This window comes from Agelaius tricolor, unplaced genomic scaffold (assembly GCF_023055355.1).
Source record: "Agelaius tricolor isolate 1412-34295 unplaced genomic scaffold, bAgeTri1.0.p SCAF_24, whole genome shotgun sequence".
Taxonomy (NCBI): domain Eukaryota; kingdom Metazoa; phylum Chordata; class Aves; order Passeriformes; family Icteridae; genus Agelaius; species Agelaius tricolor.
The window spans coordinates 1,385,364-1,409,760 of NW_027269284.1; the positions used below are offsets into that span (position 1 = coordinate 1,385,364).

General features: G+C 39.4%; 1 protein-coding gene across 2 annotated transcripts in view; it reads left to right on the forward strand.

The window, feature by feature from the left end:
- The window catches only part of CTNNA2 (catenin alpha 2), a 474,927-nt gene that overhangs the window by 107,810 nt on the left and 342,720 nt on the right, over positions 1-24,397 (forward strand). For both annotated transcript variants that reach the window (XM_071447298.1, XM_071447300.1), the window contains 3 exons: positions 10,359-10,525; positions 14,261-14,380; positions 16,472-16,738. In XM_071447298.1, coding sequence (XP_071303399.1) covers positions 10,359-10,525; positions 14,261-14,380; positions 16,472-16,738 — 554 coding nt within the window. The remainder of the gene's footprint in view (positions 1-10,358; positions 10,526-14,260; positions 14,381-16,471; positions 16,739-24,397) is intronic.

Sequence of the window (24,397 nt, forward strand, 5' to 3'; positions counted from 1 at the left end):
CGAGGTGCTTGTTTACAGTTTGTAACTGTAGCCACTGCTAAAGATGCATTTCACAATTAGAAACTGTTTCAAGGTGAATTTTGCAACCTCTGGGGGCAGCAAGAAAAGCCAGCAAGGTCCTGTGTGGGACCTCTGAACCAGAGAGAAGCAGAGAATAGAATGATCAAAACAATTTTTGTCTCATTTGCTGCGCCTGCGTTGTGCCAAAGCAGAATGCAATATGGAGATTGTTTATCCAGAGTGATGGTGTTTTGTTTCCTTGACCAAGTGTGTGCGTGTGTCAGGGCTGTCGGCTGACACTCATGAGATTCTGTGCAGTGGAGTGCATTTGAATGCTTGACAGATTCAGTTTAAATGTAGTGTAATACAGTATAGAATAATATAGTTTAATAAAGCAATTAATTAGCCTTCTGATAAGATGGAGTCCCTCTCATCATTTCTCTCCCCCTCATTGGGGTTGCACTGCATTTACCATAGTCCTGCGGTGAGGCCGCCGTGTGCCTCTGTGGACAGAGCCTCCTCTCATCCCCTCACGCCACAGCGGCCATGGCAGAGCCTGGAAATGGCGGAAACCAGCAGTGGGAGCAACGCAGACCCCACGTGAGCTGAAAAATTTTTATTTACCTCTAGAACTGCTCTGTGGGCTCCTGTATTTCTGGTAGTGTTGCTGCCATCTTGTCTCTTTGATCCTGGGGCCTGCAGTCTCCCTTTTGGAGGGGATGGGTGTGGCGCCATCTTCCCTTTGTCCCCCAGCCACACGGCCGCCTCAGGCAGGCGCCATCTTGGGAAGGCTCATTCCAACATTTTGGGTCTCTCTTTGTGTCTCTGAGGTTTGTGAGATTGGACAGTTTTGTATCTAGCAGTTATTTTGTGTTGTTTTTTGTCTGTTGCTGCTCCATTTGTTAGTAAACAGTTGTTTTTTTCACTTATTTCTACTCATAATCTTTCCTTACTGGTGGCAAGGGATTGGTTGGAATTAAGCGGACGTGGCTCATTTTGGAGTGTCCAACTTTATAAATGGTCTTAAACCAAGACACTGTCCCATCTCTGGAAGGGTTCAAGGCCAAGCTGGATGGGGCTTGGAGCAACCTGGTCTAGTGGAAGGTGCCCCTGTCCATGGTAGGGGATGGAACAAGATGAACTGTAAGGTCTCTCACAACCCAAACCATTTCATGATTCTGTGATTACCCAGTGGCATTTAATGAGAAAGATGCAAGCAGTCCTTGGGGCACTAAGCTCTATCCTGGAGTCTTCCTTGCCCCTCTGCTCAGTCCTCCTATTTGCCTACAGTACATTTTGTTCTGTGTTCTTTATTTTTTGACTGCATTTTCCGTGGCAGTCATCCAACTTCAGAAGTTGTATAAAAGCTTCTTTCTCCCATACAGATTAGGCTTTAATTTTGGATATGGTTTCAGAAAGCAGTATTGGATAAGAGAAGTATTAAAAATGACAGCATGAAAATTTGAAATATACTTTCTAATATCTGAGTCCTAAAAGATGCTTAGTCAGTATATAAAAGGCTTTAATTTACTGCCTTTCCATTTACCATTTTGAACACGTCTTTTTCTGAAGTACATTTTTCACATACTACAAAGGCCAGTAATACTTTACAGAGTGAGGGAATATAAAATGGTATAATCAAATAAGAGGCACTGATTTCCTCTGAGAAGTGTCAAATTATAGCATTCTGATCTCCAGCTATCTTGTTCTCTCTGTTTTAATCCCTTTATCAGAGACAAATTCTTTTTAGACTTTAGATCTATGAGATATTTCAGCTGCTGTTTATATATGAACATGGGAAAAGGAGCCTGTTCTGTATAGCTGATGGAATTTAGAATTATTTTCATATCTACTAAAAATTAAATTTTAGGCTCTCCACTGATTTTGATTTCGGATGTTTGCAAATTTCCTTCAGCTATAATTGTTTCAATTTACTTTGAGATCTGTGCTTTTTTTTTTTTTTTTGGTATTTTAGTTGTAGATAAGTCAGTTGTTAACCTCTGTTCATATTATGTGATTCCTACAGTATGTGATGAAATATATGTGTTTTCTCTTCAGAAAATATGTCACCTCTACTTCTTTTCACTTGTTTGTGGTGGACTTTATGGTTTTAAATCTCTCCTTATTTTATTTATTCAACACTTAGCTGTCTGAACAGAGAATTTGGCTGGAACTTGGGCAAAAAAGGAGAGTCAGTGACTTTTGTGAAAAGGGACAAGGGATGGACAGCTCAGGAAAGCTACAGGGATGTTTGGAGGTCATGCAGGGAGAAAATGGCAAAGCCCAGCTAGAACTGAAATCTGGCTGCTGCCATAGAAAACCAATAAAAAAGGATTCTACAAATTCATTAACAACAGGAGTAGAACCAATTTTGGGGGCTTCATTCTGTTCCCATGTCTGCCCTCCAGCTCAGAGCGCTGGGTACCTGAAGGACAACTCCTCTTACTGCTGGAGACTGAGGCAAAGCAGGAATTTAGTACCTCAGCATTTTCCTCATCCTTGTGACTGAATTTTGCTCAGTCACAAAGGATGAGGATGAACATAAATCAAAAGGATGGACATAATGGGATCATGGAATGGTTTGGGATGAAAGGGACCTCAAAGCTCATTTAGTTCCAACTCTCTGCCATGGCAGGGACACCTTCCACTAGACCAGGTTGCTCAGAGCCATCTCCAGCTTTGATTCCCCTCCAGCCTCCCTTCTGCCATGCCCAGCTATTTATCAAGGACAGTCCTAACACTCAACCATTGTATTTTTTCTATTACCTATACAGGCTTAGACTGATGATAATTTCTTTCTGTTCTCATTACAAACCTAATGATAATCATGTTTTGTTTATGAGCCTTTTCCTGTGCACAACAGCAATCTGCCTTTCTGCGTGTTGATGGAGGGCTATAGATTAGTTTTGTTTTGATCTCTGCCCTGGAATGTAAATTCACACCATGAGGCTCAGTTATCTCATTATCTCTGCAGAGAAGCTCTTGCAATTTTTAAACATTCAAGCAATGAGTATGGTTATATAAAGGAGCTCTTATATTAACACATAGGTGTCACTGCATGTATGTGAATTCCCATTGAAACTGGCAATAAATTATTAGGTTATTAAAATGTTGCCAAGTCAAAATTAATTTTGTAGTCTTCAAGAATTAATTTTTAAATATAGTTCTCAGTTTTGGAAAGATAAACTTAATTTTCATGTAAGCTGAGGCTTTGAGCATGATTTTAGAATCTTTGGTTGTTTTATGGCAAAAAAATAACTGCATTGGATCTCAAATATAGGTTATTATAAACAATGTGTGCAGATTATGTGAACTAATTGAAGAATTGAAATAATTTTTTTAAAGTGCTCTTGTACTTTCAGTTTATTTCTCTGTGTAAACCTGCAGATGCTCTCTCTGTATTTTATGTTGTCTTCTTTATCATCTTTTTCTTACTGTAAGTCTATACTGTAGATTTTCCTTCTGTTGATGACTCTCCCATGCCTGCTTTTCTCCTTTCTCATCCTCTCTCATAAAGGAGTATCTTTCTAAATTTTTGTATTTAAATTTTTCCTGTTTTATTTCTTTCTTGGCTGCAGACCCCTCAGGTGTCCAGCATTAACGTGCCTGTCCTCTTAATTCCCGCTGGGGTTGTGGGAAGGGTTTTTTTTCTACTTTTAGCTATGTCTGTTCCCTAGATTAAGCAGTGTTCCCTCCTTCTCTTACTGCTTCAAGACATTCAGGTAGGATCTAAGTGTAAGGAAAAGCATAAATTAGCAGGAACACAAAAGTGACCCTCAAAACAAACAGGGAGCTGATAATCCACCAGAGTGATCAATCTCATCATCAATCCTTCCCCCTCCTCACAGTGCTTCCCATGTGCTGACATTATCAACTTGCTGCTCCCTCTTTTTCACAGATCACTGGGATTTTTTGATAAATTTTGGTATGAAAACGCATCTTGCTGGAAAATATCAACCCTTTGAACTGAAGCTTATCTCAAAAAATATCAATTTCAAATAAACTCTTTATTGGGTATTTTCTATTCATGTGATGATAGAGAGTGATGGAACTGATTCTAATTATGATTTTGAACTTGGTTCACGGTGCCTTGGGCACAGATAGAATCTACCCTTGAACTTGCTTTCCTGTACAGTATTTGTGAGCCTCTTCAGGCCCCAGAATGAAAACAATATCCAGAATGGTTGAATCTGTGTGCCGAATGCCACAGTGGTTTTCTTGGTGGGCTTCCTTTTCCATGAATTTTGGGTGCTTTTCAAGTGTTGTTCCCTTCTGTACCTGATACGTTAAATTTATTAATGACAGCTCTATTTAAATTAATAAATTGTTATGCAGAAACCTATTAAATGATTAAACTCAAGATGTTAATCACTAGGACTTACGGATTTTTCTTTGTCAGTTCCATTCATTTCAGTCCTTTTTTACAATAATGATTTCAATGAATGTACCATGCACAGTTCACCAGAAAGACAGCAACTTTTCTGAACATTTTCCACTGCAGTTTCTTACTCAGGTGATGAACTATTCTACTCATTTTGAATGTGCTTCTTGATGCAATCTTGCAGCTTTTGGATAAAGAAGAATATATTTATTTTAAATTAGAGATTTCAAATTTTTAGTATGAACATTGGAATTGTGGGAAAATTGGTACTGAACTCCTTGTTGATAGGACAAGGGAGAAGATATTTCAACTTAGAGTAGATGTAGATGGGATATTAGGAAAAAATTGTTCTCTGTGAGGGTGAGGAGGCCCTGCACAGGTGCCCAGAGAAGCTGTGGCTGGCTCTGGATCCCTGCAAGTGTCCAAGACCAGGCTGGATGGGGTTTGGAGCACCCTGGGATGGTGGAAGGTGTCCCTGCCCATGGCAGAAGGTGGAACAAGATGGGGTTTATGATCCCTTCCATTCCAAACCTCTCTGTGATTCCATGTTCTGTCAAACATAGTTCAGCAGCGTGATTTTTTTACCAGGATACAAATAAAGCCACATTATAATTCAGCTGAGCTTGATTTTTTAAATTTGCCTCTGTATTTATTGATATCTTGAGAGGTCCAATGTGGTTTTGTGTTCCCAGACACAGTGCTGAGCATCTGAAATGTTCATGTTGATGTTCCCTGAACTCTCCAGTTCAGTGAAGGCAGATCAGTTTCATATGTCCCTGAAGGATGTTAATCCTTGGGGTAACTGAGTTGCAGACAAAGAGGGATTAGAGATGCTAATGTATCCTCACATCCCAAATAATTTTGGTTTTAATTGAAATTTAATTGGGTTTTTATTGTACTTAAGTGTGTCAGTGATGTTCCAAATGCACGATTAATTCTGACTATTAATTAGAAAAAGTTCCTTCTAAAACATAACATTAGTGGATAAATTGTCTTACGTTGTCGTAGATATTGGCTAAATACCCAAAAGTTCTGTATTCTTGCTATTTTCAGTCCCTCAGGAAAGAAGTAGTTGGGTTAATTAAAATCACATATTTTTGCGGTCCATGAAGTGAATGATGTGATGTGTTCTTGGATCTAAGAGAGAACATTGAATCTAAAATACCTACTAGATTTAAGGATATCCATCCATTGTGCTTTAAAATTCAGAGTGATTCATCTTCCATCCCTCTGTCTAAATATCAAATGTAGAGTGAGTCAAATGTAAGTGAACTGGATTGTCTGTACAATCAGTTCCACAGAGACACAGCTCCAGGAGCTGAAATGTGACAGGAAAAGTCTGGGCTTGATCAGACATTGCCTTTTCTGGCCCTGCAATCCATTAAAATGATGAGAACAGTGGTCATCCTCCCACAGATGGAGAACAAAGTCCCAGCTGCAAATGGAAGAGGAGATTTAGGGGACATAGTAGTAAAGATTTAGGAAAAAGATTTTAAGGAAAGGGAAGACTAAACAGCCATTGGTGTGAAGCTTTTAGAATTATCAATAGAATTTTTAATGCATATTTGTATTTAATAAGTATGTAGGATGAAAGTGGTCTACAAATAACTTCCACATTCTGATAATAGCAAACAGGTTAATACTGAAATGAACATTTTCAGTTATGGAGAATGGTTTTTAAAATACTGTAAACAAAATATGATGTTTTAAGAGATGTGGTAAATAATCAATGTGATTAATAAGGTAGGAGGAATATAGACAGTGAGAAACCAACCATCCAGGATCAGATTAAGGCCATTATTCCTGATATTTGGCTGTTCAGATACTTTCCATACCAGTATGTGAGTGATCCTACTCTATTTGGTGAATTTCTAGACACATCCAAGGGGTGTAAAACTGCAGATCTTTGCATCCTGAAGGGTTTGCTTTTGTTTCTTAGGACAACGTCCATGGTGAAAGGATTAAAAACCTGCTCACATGATTTAAATACACCTTATTAACAATTATGGGTTGTTCAAATCTATCATATTATCATTTAGTATAATTCTCACTCTTTTAGATGGAATCTGCAACTCATTTTGGGTCTATATATTATTATAATTTATGATAGCTTCATAACAGTGAATTTGCTCTAATTACAAGGAGAGCACTCTAAAATACTTCCATTCTGTCATGGATCAGTTGTTCTGTCTTTTTAATCACGGACATGTAGAACAAAAGGAAAAATCTGAAAGAAATGGATTAATTAGACTGCAGCTTTATTAACTTCTTCCATTTGGGAACTGCTCAGGAGTGGTGCATCCAATCAATTTGTCATTGTTCTGGTAATTATTTCCAGGTGTTTGGTGTATTGTCAGCATCCCATACTGATCACAGCTATTCTCTGCATTGCTACTCAGTGCCCATCTTCTATCTCTTAATAAACACTTCAAGGCTTTGGAAACAATGATATTTCCTCTGTCTATTAACCATTGAAAGCCTTGGTTCAATGCTTTCCTCACAGGTTGATGTTTTACCCTAAGTCTGCTCATGAACTTCCAGTAGCTTTTTTTGGTGACTTTTGCAGTCATCTGTTGACAGATGTTTGCAGCTGTTAAGCTCTGGGGACATGGTGGCATTGTTGGGGTGTCCTGTGTAGGGCCAGGAGCTGCACTCAGCAATCCCTACAGTTCCAGCCTAGGATATTCTGGGATTCCATGAGTATTTCTCATAGCTGCAAGTGGTCCTAAAAACCTGCAGTTCTTATAATTTGTACTCCAGAAGCCGAATTGTTTCATGGGGCTGCTGTAATGATTATAGAAATGGATATTGTGTGCAATTGGAGGGGGCTGAAGTACTGCCCTTAGTCTGTCAGGACTCCTCACAAAAATTCACAAAGCCAAAAAGGAACGATAGGGACAAGAGTGGAATAAGAACACAGTGAAGCTGAAGGACAAATGGGTCATGAGAAAAAAATGGATTTAAATTATCTACAAATACAGGCAGGATGGCATTAAAGTGTCCCTAATGAAAGGAACCTGTCAGATTCTGGAGTCCATTTTGGAGTCAGTTTCTTATATAGGATTAATTGGGGTTAATCTGATCTGTTTCTAAGATGGAAGCTTGATAAGTTGATGAGTGTAGCTATTATCATATTAAGATTAGTATTAATTACATTATCACTTGACTGACTGCAGTGGCAAGCAAGCAGACCTGATGGCTTCAGATGTCTGTGTTTCTTGTGTTGACCCAATTTTCACTGAAAGTAATTTAATATAGATTACAGAACAACTTGAAATGCATTTGGAAAGAAATGGATAACTAAATGGAGGGTTGACTTTTCCCAGATAAAAAAGTTTCTCTAAAGAATAATTGAGCCAGCTGAAGCTCCACTGATACCTTTAGCCTAAGAGTAGTTTGATGCCACTGCTGTAAAAGGATTAAAATATGTTAATTGGCACTGAGAGGGATGAGCCATCCTCCCCACAACTGCTAGTTTCTTTGATTATTAGTTTCTAAATTATGAACTATTAGATTTTCTTAAGTTTTAAACAACCAGCTGTGAACTTTTGTACTTTTTTTGGTTTGCTTATTTGAATATGTCTATTTAATAATTTCTACTTCATTGTTTTGGAGTTTATTTCACCTAATGTGAGCTAAGATAAACTATCTAATCCAAGTTCCTTTAAGGTTTTTTGGTTTTGTTTGTTTCTGTTTCCATTTGACCCTCTGTGCATTTTTCCTCTGCCACTGAGTGTTGATTTTAAAATCTTTTTGCAAGGGATATCTCCTTGGATATTCAAGTCTAAGAAGATAATTTTCCTTCTTGCTTTCCTGATGCCACTGGCCAATTATCAAATACTACCTCTTTCTTTCATAGTCCAATATAAATATTTGTGTGAAGCTGCACACTGCTAATTTGGCAGAAAATGATAAAATCTCTTCAGTACCAAAACGGAAGTTAAACAATTTTCAGGCTTCTGATTCCAAAATCAAAAGCTTGCTTTGGCTTCTGCTTGGATTTCTCTAAAATTCAGTACTTTCACTTGCAAGGGGTTTTCTGCTGCATGCTTGGAATCACTTCCATCTCATCTGAATCCTGCTTAGAGCTTAAAAAAGGGAAAAACCTTGTTGGGATTTCCTGTGGTTGTTTGTGTCCTCTTGGGTTCAATCAGCTCAGTATGCTCCAAGAGTGCACTTTGGAGCAAAGTCTTTATTTACTCTGGGACTCTTGGTTTCCTTTCATAAATAATTGGAGGGAAAATGATGCCTTACAATGTCACACTGCTTGGATGAAGCCAGTCCTGCACTGGGATCAAATTCCCAGCTAGGAAACTCACATCCAACCCTTGCTCATGTGCTGGGCTCTCAGCTGTTCTGTGGTTGCCCTCAATATCTCCTTTTACATGAAATATTGGAGTCACTGAGTATTAATAATAATAATAAGAGGTTTATTCCGAATTTTTAGCACACTCTCAGCCAAAAGTTGTGGATAAACTTTTCAAGCAACTGTTTGAATTAAAGGATGTTTTAGAAAAAAAAAAATCTTTGTGGCATCAGAATTCCTTGCTCTTAGTTTCAGTGATTTTTGGCACACAAGTAAAATGCATGGGAAGGTAGGGACAGCAAACTGTGGTCCTCCTACAGAAACTTTGTTTTCTTTTTTACCTTGAATTTCAGCTCTGTGATGCTGAGCAATATAGCATTTAAGTATGTTTAGAAATTTGGTGTTCTCCTTTTATCTAGCAATGATTTTTGTTAATTGTCTCCTAAGAAATTTGTAGAGAGTTTTGCCAACCCTATGGAAAGCTAAGAGGAAGATATAGCTTTAGAAATGAGGCACTTAAATTGTGTTGTGAAATTTTATATTATCAGCTTATCATCCAAGATACTCTGCTTGCAAATTATAATTTGAACACACAGTCCTAATGGTAAATATAATAAGGAAAATAATTCTGATGGGAATTAATCACTGTGGCCGTCTTAAATCTCTCCCCCACTATTTGCATTGTCTTATGGGAAGTTTTGCCACTGGGATTTTTTTTTTAATGTTGTTGTAATGTTCTTAAAAGCAATGTAAATGTGCTTTGATTGCACATTAGAAGTACTTTCTTTTTGAGATACTGCACTGGAGACAAACTGGATTTTTTTTAACAACAGCAAAGATTGGGTTAATATAAAATCTGTTAATTATAGCCAGGCTGGGAGAGGTGTAGTTGTTCAGCTTGGAGAAGAGGAGGCTCCAGAGAGACCTTCCAGTGCCAAAATGGACTCCAGGAGAGCTGGAGAGGGACTTGAGACACAGCATGGAGTGGCAGGACAAGAGGGAATGGCTTCAAACTGCCGGGGTGCAGGGTTAGATGGGATATTGAGAAGGAATTCTTGCCTGTGAGGGTGGGGAGGTCTAGGGGGATACAATATAAGAAATTAAAGGTGGTATAGAAAGTGATCTTACCCCATTAAGGAGTTGCAGCTGGGTTAATTACTGAAGATTGGGAACAGGCCTGATTTTAACAGGCCACAGCTGTAGCCAATCAGAAGAGTGTTATAGAAGAGTGGATTGGTTGGCTGAGGGGGAGCTGGAGTCAGTTGGCTGCTGTGAGGACAAGGAAGAGTCAGTGCCTGGAGGAGCTGCCTACGAGAAACATCAAGGAGGTACCAAACTCTGGCAATATGGAACCCTCGCAATGTAATGACAATAGAACTGTTGCACTATAATGACAACAGGGAGGCCCTGGAAAGGTTGCCCAGGGAAGCTGTGGCAGTCCCTGGATCCCTGGAAAAGTCCAAGGAGAAGTTAGAGGGGCTTGGATTGCCCTGGGAGAGTGGAAGGTGTCCCTGGAGTGGATCTGGATGGGTTTTAACATCCCTTCCAACCCAAGAGTTTTGTGGTTCTCTGATTTTTTTTTTCCCAGCAGCAGTTACTTTATATACTTTGTGAAAAAATGAAACCCACGAGTCTGAACGCTAACCCGAGCGCCGTTTGTTTCCGCTCCAGGGGAGACGATGCGCATCGCCTCGTCCGAGTTCGCCGATGACCCCTGCTCCTCGGTGAAGAGGGGCACCATGGTGCGCGCTGCCCGTGCCCTGCTCTCGGCCGTCACTCGCCTGCTCATCCTGGCTGACATGGCTGATGTCATGAGGCTCCTCTCACACCTCAAAATCGTAGGTGTTTTTCACCTTCTCTCTTGGGTTTGTGTGCTTTGGGCGTGGAAAAAAGGATGAATCAGTTAGGGAGGTGGCTGTCCAAAGTCTGTGGTCTCTGCTTGGTTCTCTTGAAGTGCTGATCAGAGGTAGGAGTTAACACATTTCTGCATTAGTCTCATTCATTTTCTGATTATGCAGAAGTTAATATTTGAACATTTAAAGCAAACTTTGTGAGCTGTGAGTCTTCAGTGACTGGACTAATACTGCTGTTAAACAGCTCTCTGACCTGAACTGAAACATTTGCTTCACTCACATTTTATCCCAGTTACTTTCCCAGTATTTTTGTGTTCTGGCACAATTTAGGTGCTATAGCTGTCTACTCTTCTTTTTTTTCTCTTTGTGACTTCTGAATATATCTAAAGATTGAATGTTTAATTTGGAGAGAGACAATAGTACAACTGTCTAATCAAAGAGTAAAGAGGAATTAAAGATTACCATGGTAGTTTGGACAGATTTATATTCACTTTTGACCACCACATTCACAATTTTATACAGGAGTATTAAAAAGATTTTCAGTTGAAACTAGGAAATGCATTTTTCCACCTTCCCTAGCTGTTGCACTTACATTTTTATTGCAGAAACAAATAATGAAAAACCTCTGAAACAAAATAAAATTGTGCAGAAAATCATATACAAAATCCTTAAAGCCTGCAGAGTGCATGTGTGAATTCAACAGAGGAGATGGAGGGTTGCTTCTTTTTAGCAACTGTTCAAAAAGTTGTTTGGTTTTTTTTTCCTTTTTTTTAGTTTGTCTTTTTGACAGTGCAACTGCAATTTGATGTTCTGGAAAAACAGAACCCTTCAACTTGCAAACTGTGCAGATAACCTGAATAGCTGGAAAACAGTTTTCATAAGGAAAGAGGCTGATTTTTCAGCACAGGTTCTAGTGAGCTCTGCTTTAATGGATAAAATGCTGCTCTCAGAATTGTCAGCACATGGCTCTGGTTACGTGCAGTGTAAGCAGTGTCTCTCTCCAATATGCTTTAAATTTTTCCTCTCTATAATGCTCCATGTAACTGTAATTCAGATTGTCCTTTCCTAGCAAGGCCAACACTTGAATATCATAAACAACAGCTTTTTTCTGAATGTTATGATGAAAATTTGTATTCAAGCTCTTTCATGGGAAATGAGAAATTCTGTTCTCCCATCTGAGATTTCCTTTGCAGCAGAGTACTCTGTTGTGTAAAATACAAATGTCCAGTGCTGGTTTGTAAGTGGGTGTATTTACTTGCACAGTTTGCACCCAGATTTGCAGGGGCTGTGTCTGGAAGTTGTAATCTCTGCATTTATCCAGTGGTATTACAAGTTCAGTTTCAGAAGTCAGTGATCTCAGTGGTTCTTTTCAGCAAAATTCAACATTCAACCTTGTCATTTTTATTTTCATGTTAAAAAGGGTAATTTATTTCTGAGGATTGAACATGTAAATATCTTTATTTTACCACTTTACAGTGCTAACTGCTTTCAGACAAATGAATTACTAGGGGGAAAAATGGTTACCCTATACAAAATTGATGGAGGAAAAGCTATTCTATTGACTCAAAGGTAACCTTCAAAGACTTGTGTAAGTTACCCATAAAATTAATGAACTCAAATAATTCTGCATGTCAGAGTAATGAAGCCTGATTTATGCTGAATTGTGCTGTAATCAGTTTTCTCTGAAAGCATGTCAAAGGCTTCCCAGGAAATGGTGCATTTTAATTAGTGTTTTAGAGGGAATATATGCAGGTGCTTTCTGGAAGGATTCTTGGTCATTGCATATCTTTTACACTGCTAAAATTAGAAATAGTGGTTATTGCAGAAGCTTTTGTAACACATTTAAAAACCATGTACCATTATAGTATGTGGTCATGCACACAGAGGATTATAGCTCTATTGTAATTAACTCCAGGCTAGTTAATCAGAGGAACAGATCAGTGGAAGTTGAGTGTTGTCTGAAGGATGGAGAATTTGCTCCAGTATGAATATGTAAAAAAGAAATTGTAATAAGAAAAATAGCATTAAAAAGGAGCTTGTGCTCCTGTCCATTCTAGTATTTCTCATAGCTGATTTCTTCCTTTTGGAGTCTCTGGTCTGACTGACATGATAGAGTATGATCAGCATCCTTTGAAATCTGATTATCAGAGTGGAATCTCTGACAAAATTTTCAGGATTTCTATTTAATATGGAGCAGGACTTAAAAACAAAACAGGTATCAGTCTGTCATGCCTGTGCTTGGCATTACAAACATAATAAAGATGAAACTTTCAGGTATTTTAATGTAATGTAAATGTTTCCTGATAAAAATGGAAAATGGGCGTATTTTGCAAGAAGTTCTGCAAGAGTAAGTTATTTAATGCATTGATGCTTTTCCAATTTGTGTTAATGGTAAAGCAGTCAGTTCATTTTTTAAAAAAACTCTGTTCTTAAGATTAAAAGAAGAGAGAACTTGAATTCTGAATAAGATTGTAGCTTGTAAATTGGCAGAACTTGGTTTATAATTTCCAGCATAACAGCTATGAATTTATGTTCCTGAATTATGCATTTTCCAATAGAAATGTATGAGTTTGCTACTCTACTGCCCTGTAATTTGTAAATCTGCAGTAAGTAGGTAAAAGCTCAAAATGGAAATATACTCTCTCAGTGGTAGGAAAACACAGAGCAACTCAAGCAATAAAAAGACAGGTTCTGCACATAATTGTGCCTTTCTAAACTGTTAGACACCAGCTACTGCTGAATTTATCAATTCCCAGCAATGTCTGGAGGGCTGCAGACCCTTCCTTGTCCCCATGCCAATAATCCCTTGCCTTTTGAGGGGAAAATTTGTTATGCATGTTCTTATGAACTGCAGCTTTTAGCTGAACAACAGCTTTTAGCAAGAAGGATCAGTTCTTTTCAGTTGTCAATATTTTTGCTTGGAGTTGCATTGTCTTGCAAGAGAGAGAATAACAACTTTGAATTTCCATCTAGTCACAGTAATGCTTCCTTTCCTTATTGCATGAAAAGAGCATTTTATCCCTTCAGATATTTTTCTTGCTTTGCATAAGGTAAAGGTTCTCAATACATTTCGTGGAACAACTTGTTTGTGGAAGTAGGGTTTTATATTTTTGTCTGTTAGCTACAGCATCACTGGAAAAGTGCAGGTGTGGGGGTTTGGGTAGATTCTTTTCTCAGTGTTAAATAACTAAAGAAAGAAAGCTCATAGCTGAGGAAAAAAGAATTAGTGCAAATATTCTGTGTTGAAGCTATCATTTGATTCACAAAGATAGAGGGTTTTGGATTTATCAGTGTAAATTCAAACCTTAATGGTAAGTTTGAATTTCCTTTTTAAATATTTCTTGTCCAGAAGTGATAACTTTCTTTGTTTTCCTATAAAGCCTGTACCACACATTAAGAACATACTCGTGTGTTTTGTTTTGAACCCCACAGATATTAAATATTTCATCAGATAAGTGTGGGTGGGGAAATTAAAACAGTGCTATCTTTGACATTATCTTTACATGATCCCAAAGCACACTAAATGGACAGTAATGCAGAGTGACAGCTGCTCTATTAAAAACCTAATTAAAGTTCATGGGACTCTCATAAAGCTTCTGTACAGTGATGGATGTGAAACCTAAATTGGGTCCATGTAAGACAGAGTATTGGATGGAGCAGTCACAGACTTTGTCAAAGAGTGGCTTCAAATGCTGACTGAGCTGATTCATTGTGTTGTAGGTAGAGGAGGCACTAGAAGCTGTGAAAAATGCCACAAATGAGCAAGATCTAGCCAATCGCTTTAAGGAATTTGGGAAGGAAATGGTTAAACTGAACTATGTTGCTGCAAGGCGACAACAGGTGAGTACAGGAGTGGCTGCAAAAGTCCATCTTCATTCTAAAGTTCTCCTCTTTTATGTCCAGGTCTGGTTTAAAATGTACAATGAACCACTAATTGCTATGCCATGGCCTATAATTTAATTGCACTGATTATTTTTGAATGTGATGAAGTTTTTCAGAAGTGCCATTTCTTTAAAAGTACCTTCCAAGAGGCTCAATTAATAACAGATTGAAGGGTGAAAAGGGAAGTGATTCAGGAGGTTGAGGATAGTTTTAATTCGATGATTATTCCCATTTAATTCTAACCTATGCAGATTTCAGGTCACTCTGACAGCTGGTAAAGCACGAGCTCTTTGCTAGTTCAGTATAATTCAAGTTCAGGAGGAACAGAAACCTACTTTGTGCTTAAAACCATTATTAATAATTTTCAGGTTTTTTTAAAAAAATATTCATTTATCCATTTATTCATTGCTAAGGCAGCTGAAAAAGAGGCCAGAAATTCATGATAACATTTATTCAAGGATGGTTATTGTACAACTTTGCAATAAAGATAGCTTTCCCCTGAACCCTGCTCTTTTCAAGATACTGTAGACTTGTATAAGGTCTCTCCAACTTCAATTATATTTGAATACCACCAATAATTCAAGGATGTGCCATCTTTGTACTGCATTGAACACTGGATTTGGAAAGCTGGCTTTCCATATTCATCCACCTATTTACCTTATTTTCTGAATTGCAGTAATGACAATTTTCTTCTTAATCATGATTGTGGGGCTTTTTAATGAAAAATAGTCTTTTTAGAGTTATACTAAAATTGAATCATTGAATATCTCAAGTTGGAAGAGACCTGTAAGGATCATCAAGCTCATCTCCCTGCTCCTTGCAGAACTACAGAAAGCAAATCATCTGACTAAGGCAAATAAATTAAAATGTAGAATCTAGGCACTATATGGAGAATGCTCTTCTGTACATTCAGACACTTCCCCTGTGGAAATAGATCTGCAAATATGGGAAAAAGGGAAAATGTGAAGGTTAATGGATGTTTATATCTCTTAAGTTTTCATTGAAGACACAAGAATATGCCAAAAATTCTCTCTGAAGACTGTTACCTGTCAGCCACATGTGGTTGAAATTAATCAGTGGGTAGAACCTTTAAATCCAGAATATTTGGGTCCTTTTTCAGTGCTGTCAATGGATTCCATGTGTGGACATAAACTGTACAGCTCTCCAGACTGGTTTATTCATAGTTTTAAAGTAGAAGTAATAATATTTTTTTATTTCTAATGAATATTATGAGGGCTGTCTTAATGTTTGTAAGGCTTTCAAGGACAATATGATCTATACTATGATACAATATGATATACACTGTAACTGAAAAAAAAATCAGGGGTTATTAATAATAATAATAATGCATAATTCTGATAACATATTGTGCAGTATCTGATTCTTGTCACAGGAAACAAAAGAAAGTATCTGTCATATTCTAAATATAAAAACTCTAAATGATATGAGAAATTGAGCAAAATATGAAGGGAACCAAAATAGAAATATTGAGAGGCATATTTAATAGGTTTTTAAGAACTACAACCATATGGTGTTAGGTTATAGGTTGAACTGGGTGATCTCAAAGCTCTTTTCCAACTTAGTTAATTCTTGTGATTTTTTCTGTTAATTCTTATGATTCTATGATATTTGTCTATGTAATACTTCTAATTTGATTTTTTTAAAGGTCTACCTTATGATAATTTTATAAAGGATGTGAATGTAGTAATTAGAAATACAAGGCACTTGCTGCAACAGGAGTGTTGCCATTATGGAATCAGCAGAAGCAATCCAGTTGTTTGGGAAGAGTAATTTTGAATGTTTTATGCACATTTGTAGTGGGTTTTTGCAAAAGGGAAGTACTCTTAGGTAAGATATTGCAAGCAGATTGTAACAGGTGTAGTGACACAGAAGAACTCGTTGTCCTTGGGCAGGAGGGGAATTCTTTCAGTGATTTATGGTGGGTTCTGCCATGGATTCCATCCCTGCACGGCGTCCATGCCTGGATGCTCCAGGCAGTGCATTCCAACACAAACCCTTTCATTTCCACCTCTGTGTGCTCTCACGCAGGAGCTGAAGGATCCTCACTGCCGGGACGAGATGGCGGCGGCGCGCGGGGCTCTGAAGAAGAACGCCACCATGCTGTACACGGCCTCGCAGGCCTTCCTGCGCCACCCCGACGTGGCGGCCACCAGGGCCAACAGGGACTACGTCTTCAAGCAAGTGCAGGAGGCCATTGCTGGCATCTCCAACGCTGCCCAGGCCACCTCACCCACTGATGAGAACAAGGGCCACACTGGCATAGGAGAGCTCGCTGCTGCTTTGAATGAGTTTGATGTGAGTATCAGCAGAGTGTTACTGGAATAATTACCAATATAGCTGGATGGGATGTTCCTGAGCTTGTCTGGCCCTTGGTGCTCAGCCAAAAAGTGGCAACTGTGGTGTTTTACCCCAGAGATACTATAGGCTAGCTGGATGTTGCAGCTGGGTGCTTGGAGACAAGTACAGGCATGCAGGAGCTCAGGTTTCCCTCTGGTGGAAAAGCTTTAAGGCAATGGTGAAGGAAAGGAGTTGGTTCTGCTGGAGGGTTTTGATTTAGAGCTTTATTCTGGCCCACAGGCCTCTGAATCCAGCAACAGCTCCAACAGAACTCTCTGAACCACATGGTTTGCTCTCCCTTTAAACTGGGGGAGAGGGGGAGGGAAGGAATATGGGGACCACCAACAAGGTACCGAAGGGGAGGTCTCAAGGGACAAAGGACATCTGGATGGCCCAATGCCCCCAGGGGTAGAGGGCATCTTTTGAATTCTGCCAATCACTCAACGCCCTTCTGGAATGCCAGGATTGACAGACAGTGCTCAGCAGGGGTCAGGGTGTGGAGAGGAGAGGTGATTGACATGCCTGGGGAAGGAATCTTCAGGGAGAAGCCCGGGGTATCTGAGGCAAACCATGACATCTCACTGTGACATCACACTGCAACAGGGTGTGGAGAATGACGTGTTTCTGCACACAATCTATAGAGCTTTTAACTAAGTTGTTCTTATACAGGACTCAAATTCCCCTTTTCATTCACATCCATTTCCTCAGACTGCAGAGGTATAGTAAATCAAGCCACCATTGCAGGGAGGAATGACACATCTGACTTTATGGATATTAGAAGGCTAATTAATTACTTTATTATACTTATTACTGTATTATTTTATGCTATATTACACTACATCTAAACTAAATCTGCACAAGCACCCAACTCAACTGCCCAGAATCTTGTGACTCTCTGCTGACAGACAGTTTGGAAATGTGCTTGGCCCTGATAGGCCAAGGAAACAAAACACCATCACTTCGGGTAAACAATCTCCATTTTGCTTTCTACTTTGGTACAATACAGGAGCAGTGAATGATATAAGAATTGTTTTGATTATTCTTTTTTCTGCTTTGCTGACTGCTTCTCTCAGGTTCAGAGAGTGTGAATCCCACATGGAGGCAAAGGGCAGACATCGATTTATGTTGGTTTTGGTGAGGAATAGTTGTTTCCTGCTAATGGACTGGAATTACAAGGAGTTATTTGTGCTCATATGCAGTGGCTGGGATAGTGAGAAAAATGAATTCTTGTTATCCTTAGGATTCTTGACAAATCTCACTACATGGCTCTAGAAAATGCAAAGTCTGATTAATCTGGCAGTTTAGTTATGTGACCAAGATCTGAGGTTGCTTGAGTGGTAAAATCATGTTTGTCTAGCAAGTCAGGAAGACAAGAAAAAAAAAAAAAAGGAAAATGGTGATGGAGCTCAGTGTCCTGGAAACATTAACATTCAACTTGAATCTTGAATTATGTTAATCAAAGACATGGAAAAAGCATCTTTCAGACAGAGTTGATAGCAGTCAGTTCAGCTGTGGGCAAAGTGCTGCAGCCTCTCTTCCAGCAAGAGATACAGTTTCACTTAAGCAACTTTCCTGCCAGCTAATTGTTTAGCTGTTAATTTCATTAGCAGTCCTGTCTGATGGTTTCTCCCTATCTCACATGTGAGGATTGTACTTCAGGCAGTGAACAAAAAGGTTATTGCAGTCTCTGACAGACAGTCTCTGACAATATTTTGATCTTTCATTTTGACTTAAGGCGAAGACTTGTTGAGGTTATTATTGGGTAATGGTGTCCTTTTCACTTTGATTAAGACACAAGGTTGCAATGCCAGCATCTGTCACCTCAGGAGCTGCTCAGTCCTGATGCATTTAGGGCTGAAAGTGGAGCTGTAGTGCAGGTGGTTCATCTCACAGCACATTGCACTGGGCTTCTCTCCTCCATCTATTCTTACATCTGTGGCTTTTCCTGCACAGTTACTGTGGGTTAAGATTTGAGGAATTCCTCAGGGCCCTCTCAGCCCACAGGTCCCTGGTTGGGAAGATCCTGGGAATAACATCCCTGTGTGGTCTGATTGTGCTCCAGCTTTTGTGTGGGACTTTGCACATTATGGACAGCAAAGGTTTGACAAACAGGGACAGAAAACATGTGACTTCTCAGTCCCAAACTGATGATGCTGCTGCTGCCTTCTGGAAAAAGGGCTGTTGTTCAATGCAAAGAGAGTGGCTGTGCTTAGTGAAAATCAATGTAGTGAAGACTGTGCAAGACATCAGATATTGTCCCCTGCCTGAATAAGAATATTCATCCTTTTTCTCCTCAGGTAAAGTCTTTTCCACTTTCAGTGATGGTGCAGGAGCCATGCATGTGTGTGGGAGATGTGTAGCCACAGTACAGTGTTCTGTTCATAACTGTGTGTGGGAAAACAGCCTTTTTGGGGAATTCTCTCTTATTTTAGGAAACTAAATGAAAACTTTGACTTATGAGGATATAGATACTGAAACAATTGTATTATCCATTTTCTAACTCACTGCTTAGCTGTTGAATGAGATTTATTCACACCTAATTTTGCAACAAAGATGGCATTCCTTAAACTCCAGGGAAAGTCAAAATTTATAGCTGGTGATGGTGGGATGATTGTGAATTTACCTTTATGTTTTACAAGGAAGAAAACAAGCAATATTAGCAGACTAGTGGAACTGTGCCATGAGTTAAAAGGTGGTGGAGAAAAAACATTGCTTTTTATGGTGGCACTGTATTACTTCAGCAAGGGAAAGGAACTTTGTATATTCTAATGAAAATAATTTTACAGAATATTTATTTTACCATCTCAGTCATAATAATAATTTTATATTTTGTAGAAGTGCTTACTGAACCCTGCATTATCTGCCAAGATGAGGATTCTGTATTAAAAATAAGTTTACCGTTTTTTTCCATTATTTTAACACTTCTCAGCCTTCATTATTTCAGATTTTGGAATCAGTGTTATGTGGCTTAGAGCTTCAAATAGCTGCAGTGTGAATAATTTGAACATTTTCTCAGTCAAAATATCATCACATAAAATACAAATAATTATTCTACGTCTTTGAAGCACAGCCATTGTGTTTAACTAGGTCTTTGGATAATTGTCTCACTCTATACACTGGGGGGTTGTGTAGAGTCACCTGTGAGTTATTAGCAGCAAAGTTTTGAAGGTAGTTGTCATTTATTGCTTCTCAGAGATAACAATTTATGTAGAAATAAGGAGAGCTCACAAATCTGTTCCTTAGTAGATTTTTTTCCTTTAAATTCCTATTTGAAGCTGATTGATGACAAAAGAATGTGTTTAATGCCTTGTTGCTTTGTCCTTTCACTTCCATGTTGCTGCTTTACTCTTAGATCATTTAAAAATAGGTATTTCTGGTCTTACTAGTAATTTATTATTAAAATTTGGCATATATTTTATGCTCATGAAATACCTGAGCCCTTAATGAAACTGGGGGTGCAGCGTTTATTTCCCCCTCATGATATTTAGCCAAATTTATGGAAGTTGCATAGATAAATTTTTGAAGAACTTACTTTGAACTCTGAAAAGGCTCTGTTTGCACTCAGGAAATGGCAGTTTTGATCTGGTAAGCTCTCATCTGGTTATGGAGGGACTGCTTTGTTGGCACATGTTAAACTGTGGGATGGCTTTATCTGGTGTCCTCCCCACAGCCCTGATGGTGAGCAGCAGAGACAGGACCTCCACATGAAACTGGACTGTGGTGGGGAGGAGATAAAAAGAGATAAAAAGGAGATAAAAAGAGAATGAAATTATTGAGTGAGAAGAAATGCAATAAGAAGGACCAGGAAAGGATGAAAACTGAGATGAAGATAGATGGCATTGACACTGATGTGTGTTTGGGAACTGCAAAGGGGTAAAAATATATGAGGCTATAAAAATCTATATTTATATCTAGAAATAAAGAAAGGAATAACTTTGTTCAGGGGAAGGGACAGAGCTGGGGAAGGAACAGCTGAGGGAGCTGGGCAGGGGCTCAGCCTGGAGCAAAGGAGGCTCAGGGGGCCCTTGTGGCTCTGCACAGCTCCTGACAGGAGGGGACAGCCGGGGGGGACTGGGCTGTGCTCCAGGGAACAGGGACAGGACAAGGGGACACAGCCTCAGCTGGGCCAGGGAGGTTTAGGTTGGAAATCAGAGAAGTTTTCTTCACCCAAAGGCTTGTCCAGCCCTGGCACAGCTGCTCCACCATTTGCTGTGGTGAAGTCCCCAAGCCTGGGGGAATTGAAAAGCCATGGGGATGTGGCACTTGGGGACAGGGCTTATTGGTGGCCTTGGCAGGGCTGGAGTTTGACTGGATGATCCAAAGGAGCTTTTCCAATCCAAACAATTCTATCATTCCATGATTGTCTGTGCCACAGCAAGGGCTGCACACAGATTGTTGGGAAATGTGTTCTCCATGATGGAATAGAGAGGGGGCAGTGACAGGCAAAAATAGGATTTACTGGGCACTTGGTATCTCTGGTGAGTAGGAGGGTGCCTGCTCTCAGAATATGGACTGGGATTACAATTCCTGAGTCCCAAGGAGTGGAGCTGTGTCAGTGGGATGTGCTGACAACACCTCAGAAGTGCTAATCACAGTGGAAATTCAGATTCTAGGGCTTTCAGACCTACAATTCTTTATATTTTAAGCAATTCTAAATAGTTTCCTTTAGATTTGGATATGAAAAATGAGGGCAATCATTCTTGTACAGTGCTGGGAGGGTGGGTGTAACGGTGTTGTAAATATAAAGCTGTTTACTATGCATGCACCATAACTCCATAAAAGGATTATTCCTGTGTTTGAAGCAAGGCTTGAATTATCTGCAATAAAATTAAATAGAATTTATAAATCCTCTGACTTAGAAAGGGGAGGAGAAGATATCTAAAGGAAAAAAGGACCAAAACCCCTTTCCTCCAGTGATGCCAAAAGCAAATATCTGTTTTTTCTGTATTGCTCCAGAAAGAACTGATGAGATGGCTTGGCTGACTTTTCTTCCCATCTTTTGTGTTTGTGTGTGCAAGTTCTGCCTCTAGCAATGGAATAAAATGATATTTTGTTTGTCAAAAGCAATATATAGTGCTTAGTTTTAATATATGTTAATCCAAATGGGCAAGTCCTATAGCTGAGTTTGTTTTATCTGATATTTTATCATTTTTTATCTTTTTTAATATTGGATTTATTGTTTCTCTATATTTTGTCTTTAAAGCTGCAATCCAGCAGTGTTGGTCCTTGTTGCTTCTCCAACTGCTGTGCCTGTGGGTCACCCTTTACTCTCAGATTTCTGAGTATGAAAATTATTTGATTTATAAAGGAATTTAAAGGAAAAGGAGGGGAAGTGGTCACAGCACCAAACCTGACAGAGTTCAGGTGGGATTTGGACAATGCTCTTAGGCACAGAGTGGGACTCTTGGTGTTGTCCTGGGAAGGGCCTGGAGTTGGACTGGTTGATCCCTTCCAACTCAGGCATGGTTCTATGATTTGATATGGTTCAGAATTGAAAGAGGTGGTTAAAATGCTTTTAGTACTTGAGGTACTTATGTATTTGGGATAGGTCCCAAGGTACTGAAGTTGTACTATTTTTTGTCATGAGCAGCATTTGAACTGAGAAATTACAGGCAGAGTAACTCAATCTTTAATGAATTTTTGAACAGAGCAAGTCAACTATCTGGGAGATGACTACATTTGATGGGAAACAAAGTGTCTGGTGACACTGGTCAATGTCCTCCAGGCTGTTAAATGCAGCTCATAATTAATAAATGGGCTATCATAACATATTTTGTGAATACATTAATGCTCCTTAAGGAATATTTTGCATGGCTAGAGAATGCAGTGCACCTTAAATGGAGTGAAAGATCTAATAAGTGTGTAATGAGGGGAAAACATTACAGAGAAACTGAAAAGACAAAGTATCTGGGTATAGCAACAGCAAAGACTGCTTTTTTTTTCTTTCAGTAATAAAATTAGGAGCTGTCAAAATGTGGCAGGAATGTAACAGACAGAAAAAATGCTGTGTCATTAAGTGACTACCTTTAAAATGTTCCTTTTTGGACAAATAACTGCTAGATGATCTGAGAATGGATTTTTGCAGAACATTTATGGAATTGCAATTTGCTTGTAAATGTATTCTTCAGAGAAGTGATTTGTGATGCTGCAGAGAACAGGACAAAATGTGAGCTTTGAAAGGAGAATTGAAATGTGTTTGTTTTGCCACTCAAATTCATAAGAAACAATTGCAAAAATATTACTGCCCATCTGACAGCAATTTGAAACCAGACTTGTTGAGCTTGAGTAGCTCTTGCCCAGGCAAATGGCAATTTCTGTATAATAGCAACTCTATATTGGATTTAACTAGGAATGCACTGGGGAATGTGTGCTGCAAATTCAGATAAACTCATGTATGGATTTGGATGAAATATGGAAGATTCTCAGAATGGTTTGGGTAGGAAGGAACATTAAAGATAATCTCATTTCAACCCCCTGCCACGAGCAGGAACACCTTCCACTGTCACAGGTTGCTCCAAGCCCTGTCCAACCTGACATTCTCCCTTGTCCTGTCCCTCCATCCCTTGTCCCTTCTGCTCATCCCTCCCACCCTAACAGGGAAGAATTCCTTCCCAATAACCCATCTAACCCTGTCCTCTGGCAGTGGGAAGCCATTCCCTGTGTCCTGTCCCTCCATCCCTTGACCCAGTCCTTCTCCAGCTCTCCTGGAGCCCCTTCAGGCCCTGGAAGGAGCTGTGAGCTCTCCATGGAGCCTTCTCTTCTCCAGGTGAGCAGCCCCAGCTTCCCCAGCCTGGCTCCAGAGCAGAGGGGCTCCAGCCCTCTGATCAACTTTGTGGGTCACATTCCCCCAAGTCCACAAGTTTCTTGTTTTGGGAGCCCCAAAACACAGTTGGATTTTTTTTTTTTGTCCCTGGTGCAGCTGAAGTGGCTTTTACACTGCAACATTGTCAAGCCAACCCTTTCCTGTGTGAAGGCAGCCAGGCTGCACCTCAGTGTTTCTAAAACTTCTATGCAGTAGTGAAATCCTTTGGCACTTTCTGCACTCCTCAGCTCTCCTGTGAGTGGGGAAACATCAGACTGGTCATGCTTTGCATCTTAGGAAAATAATAACCAACAGCAAAATGTTGCATTTTACACTAAGCCCAAAAGCTTCACCTGTTTGCGGAGCCTCGTGTTTTAGGATGCTGAACTGATGTCTCAAATGAGGAAGAATCAGAGTAAATTTTTGGGGTCCCGATGGTGCTGAGGGGCCAAACAAACTTTTCCTTTCAGTTATTCCTGCATTTCTCATTACAAGCCCTTCTGTGTATGTATGGGCTTGTTCATATATTACTGTGGAAATGGTCAGCTCCAGAGTACAAAGGGTGGCACTGGAGATGTCAGGATTTTGGGAGCAAATGCATTGCAAGAATGTGATTTCTGTGAAAGGAAGCTCCCTGGGTAACTGTGGATTAGGATCTCATTGCTCTCATTTCCCTTTAGCAGTGGGAATGGTGCTGCTGAGCTGTATTTGCTGTATAGGAGCACCATCTAGTGGGCTTCTGGTTTATTTTTTTTATGTCTATGAATTTCTTTTTTTTCCCTCTGAAATGCTCATATAGTGAATGGTATTATGGA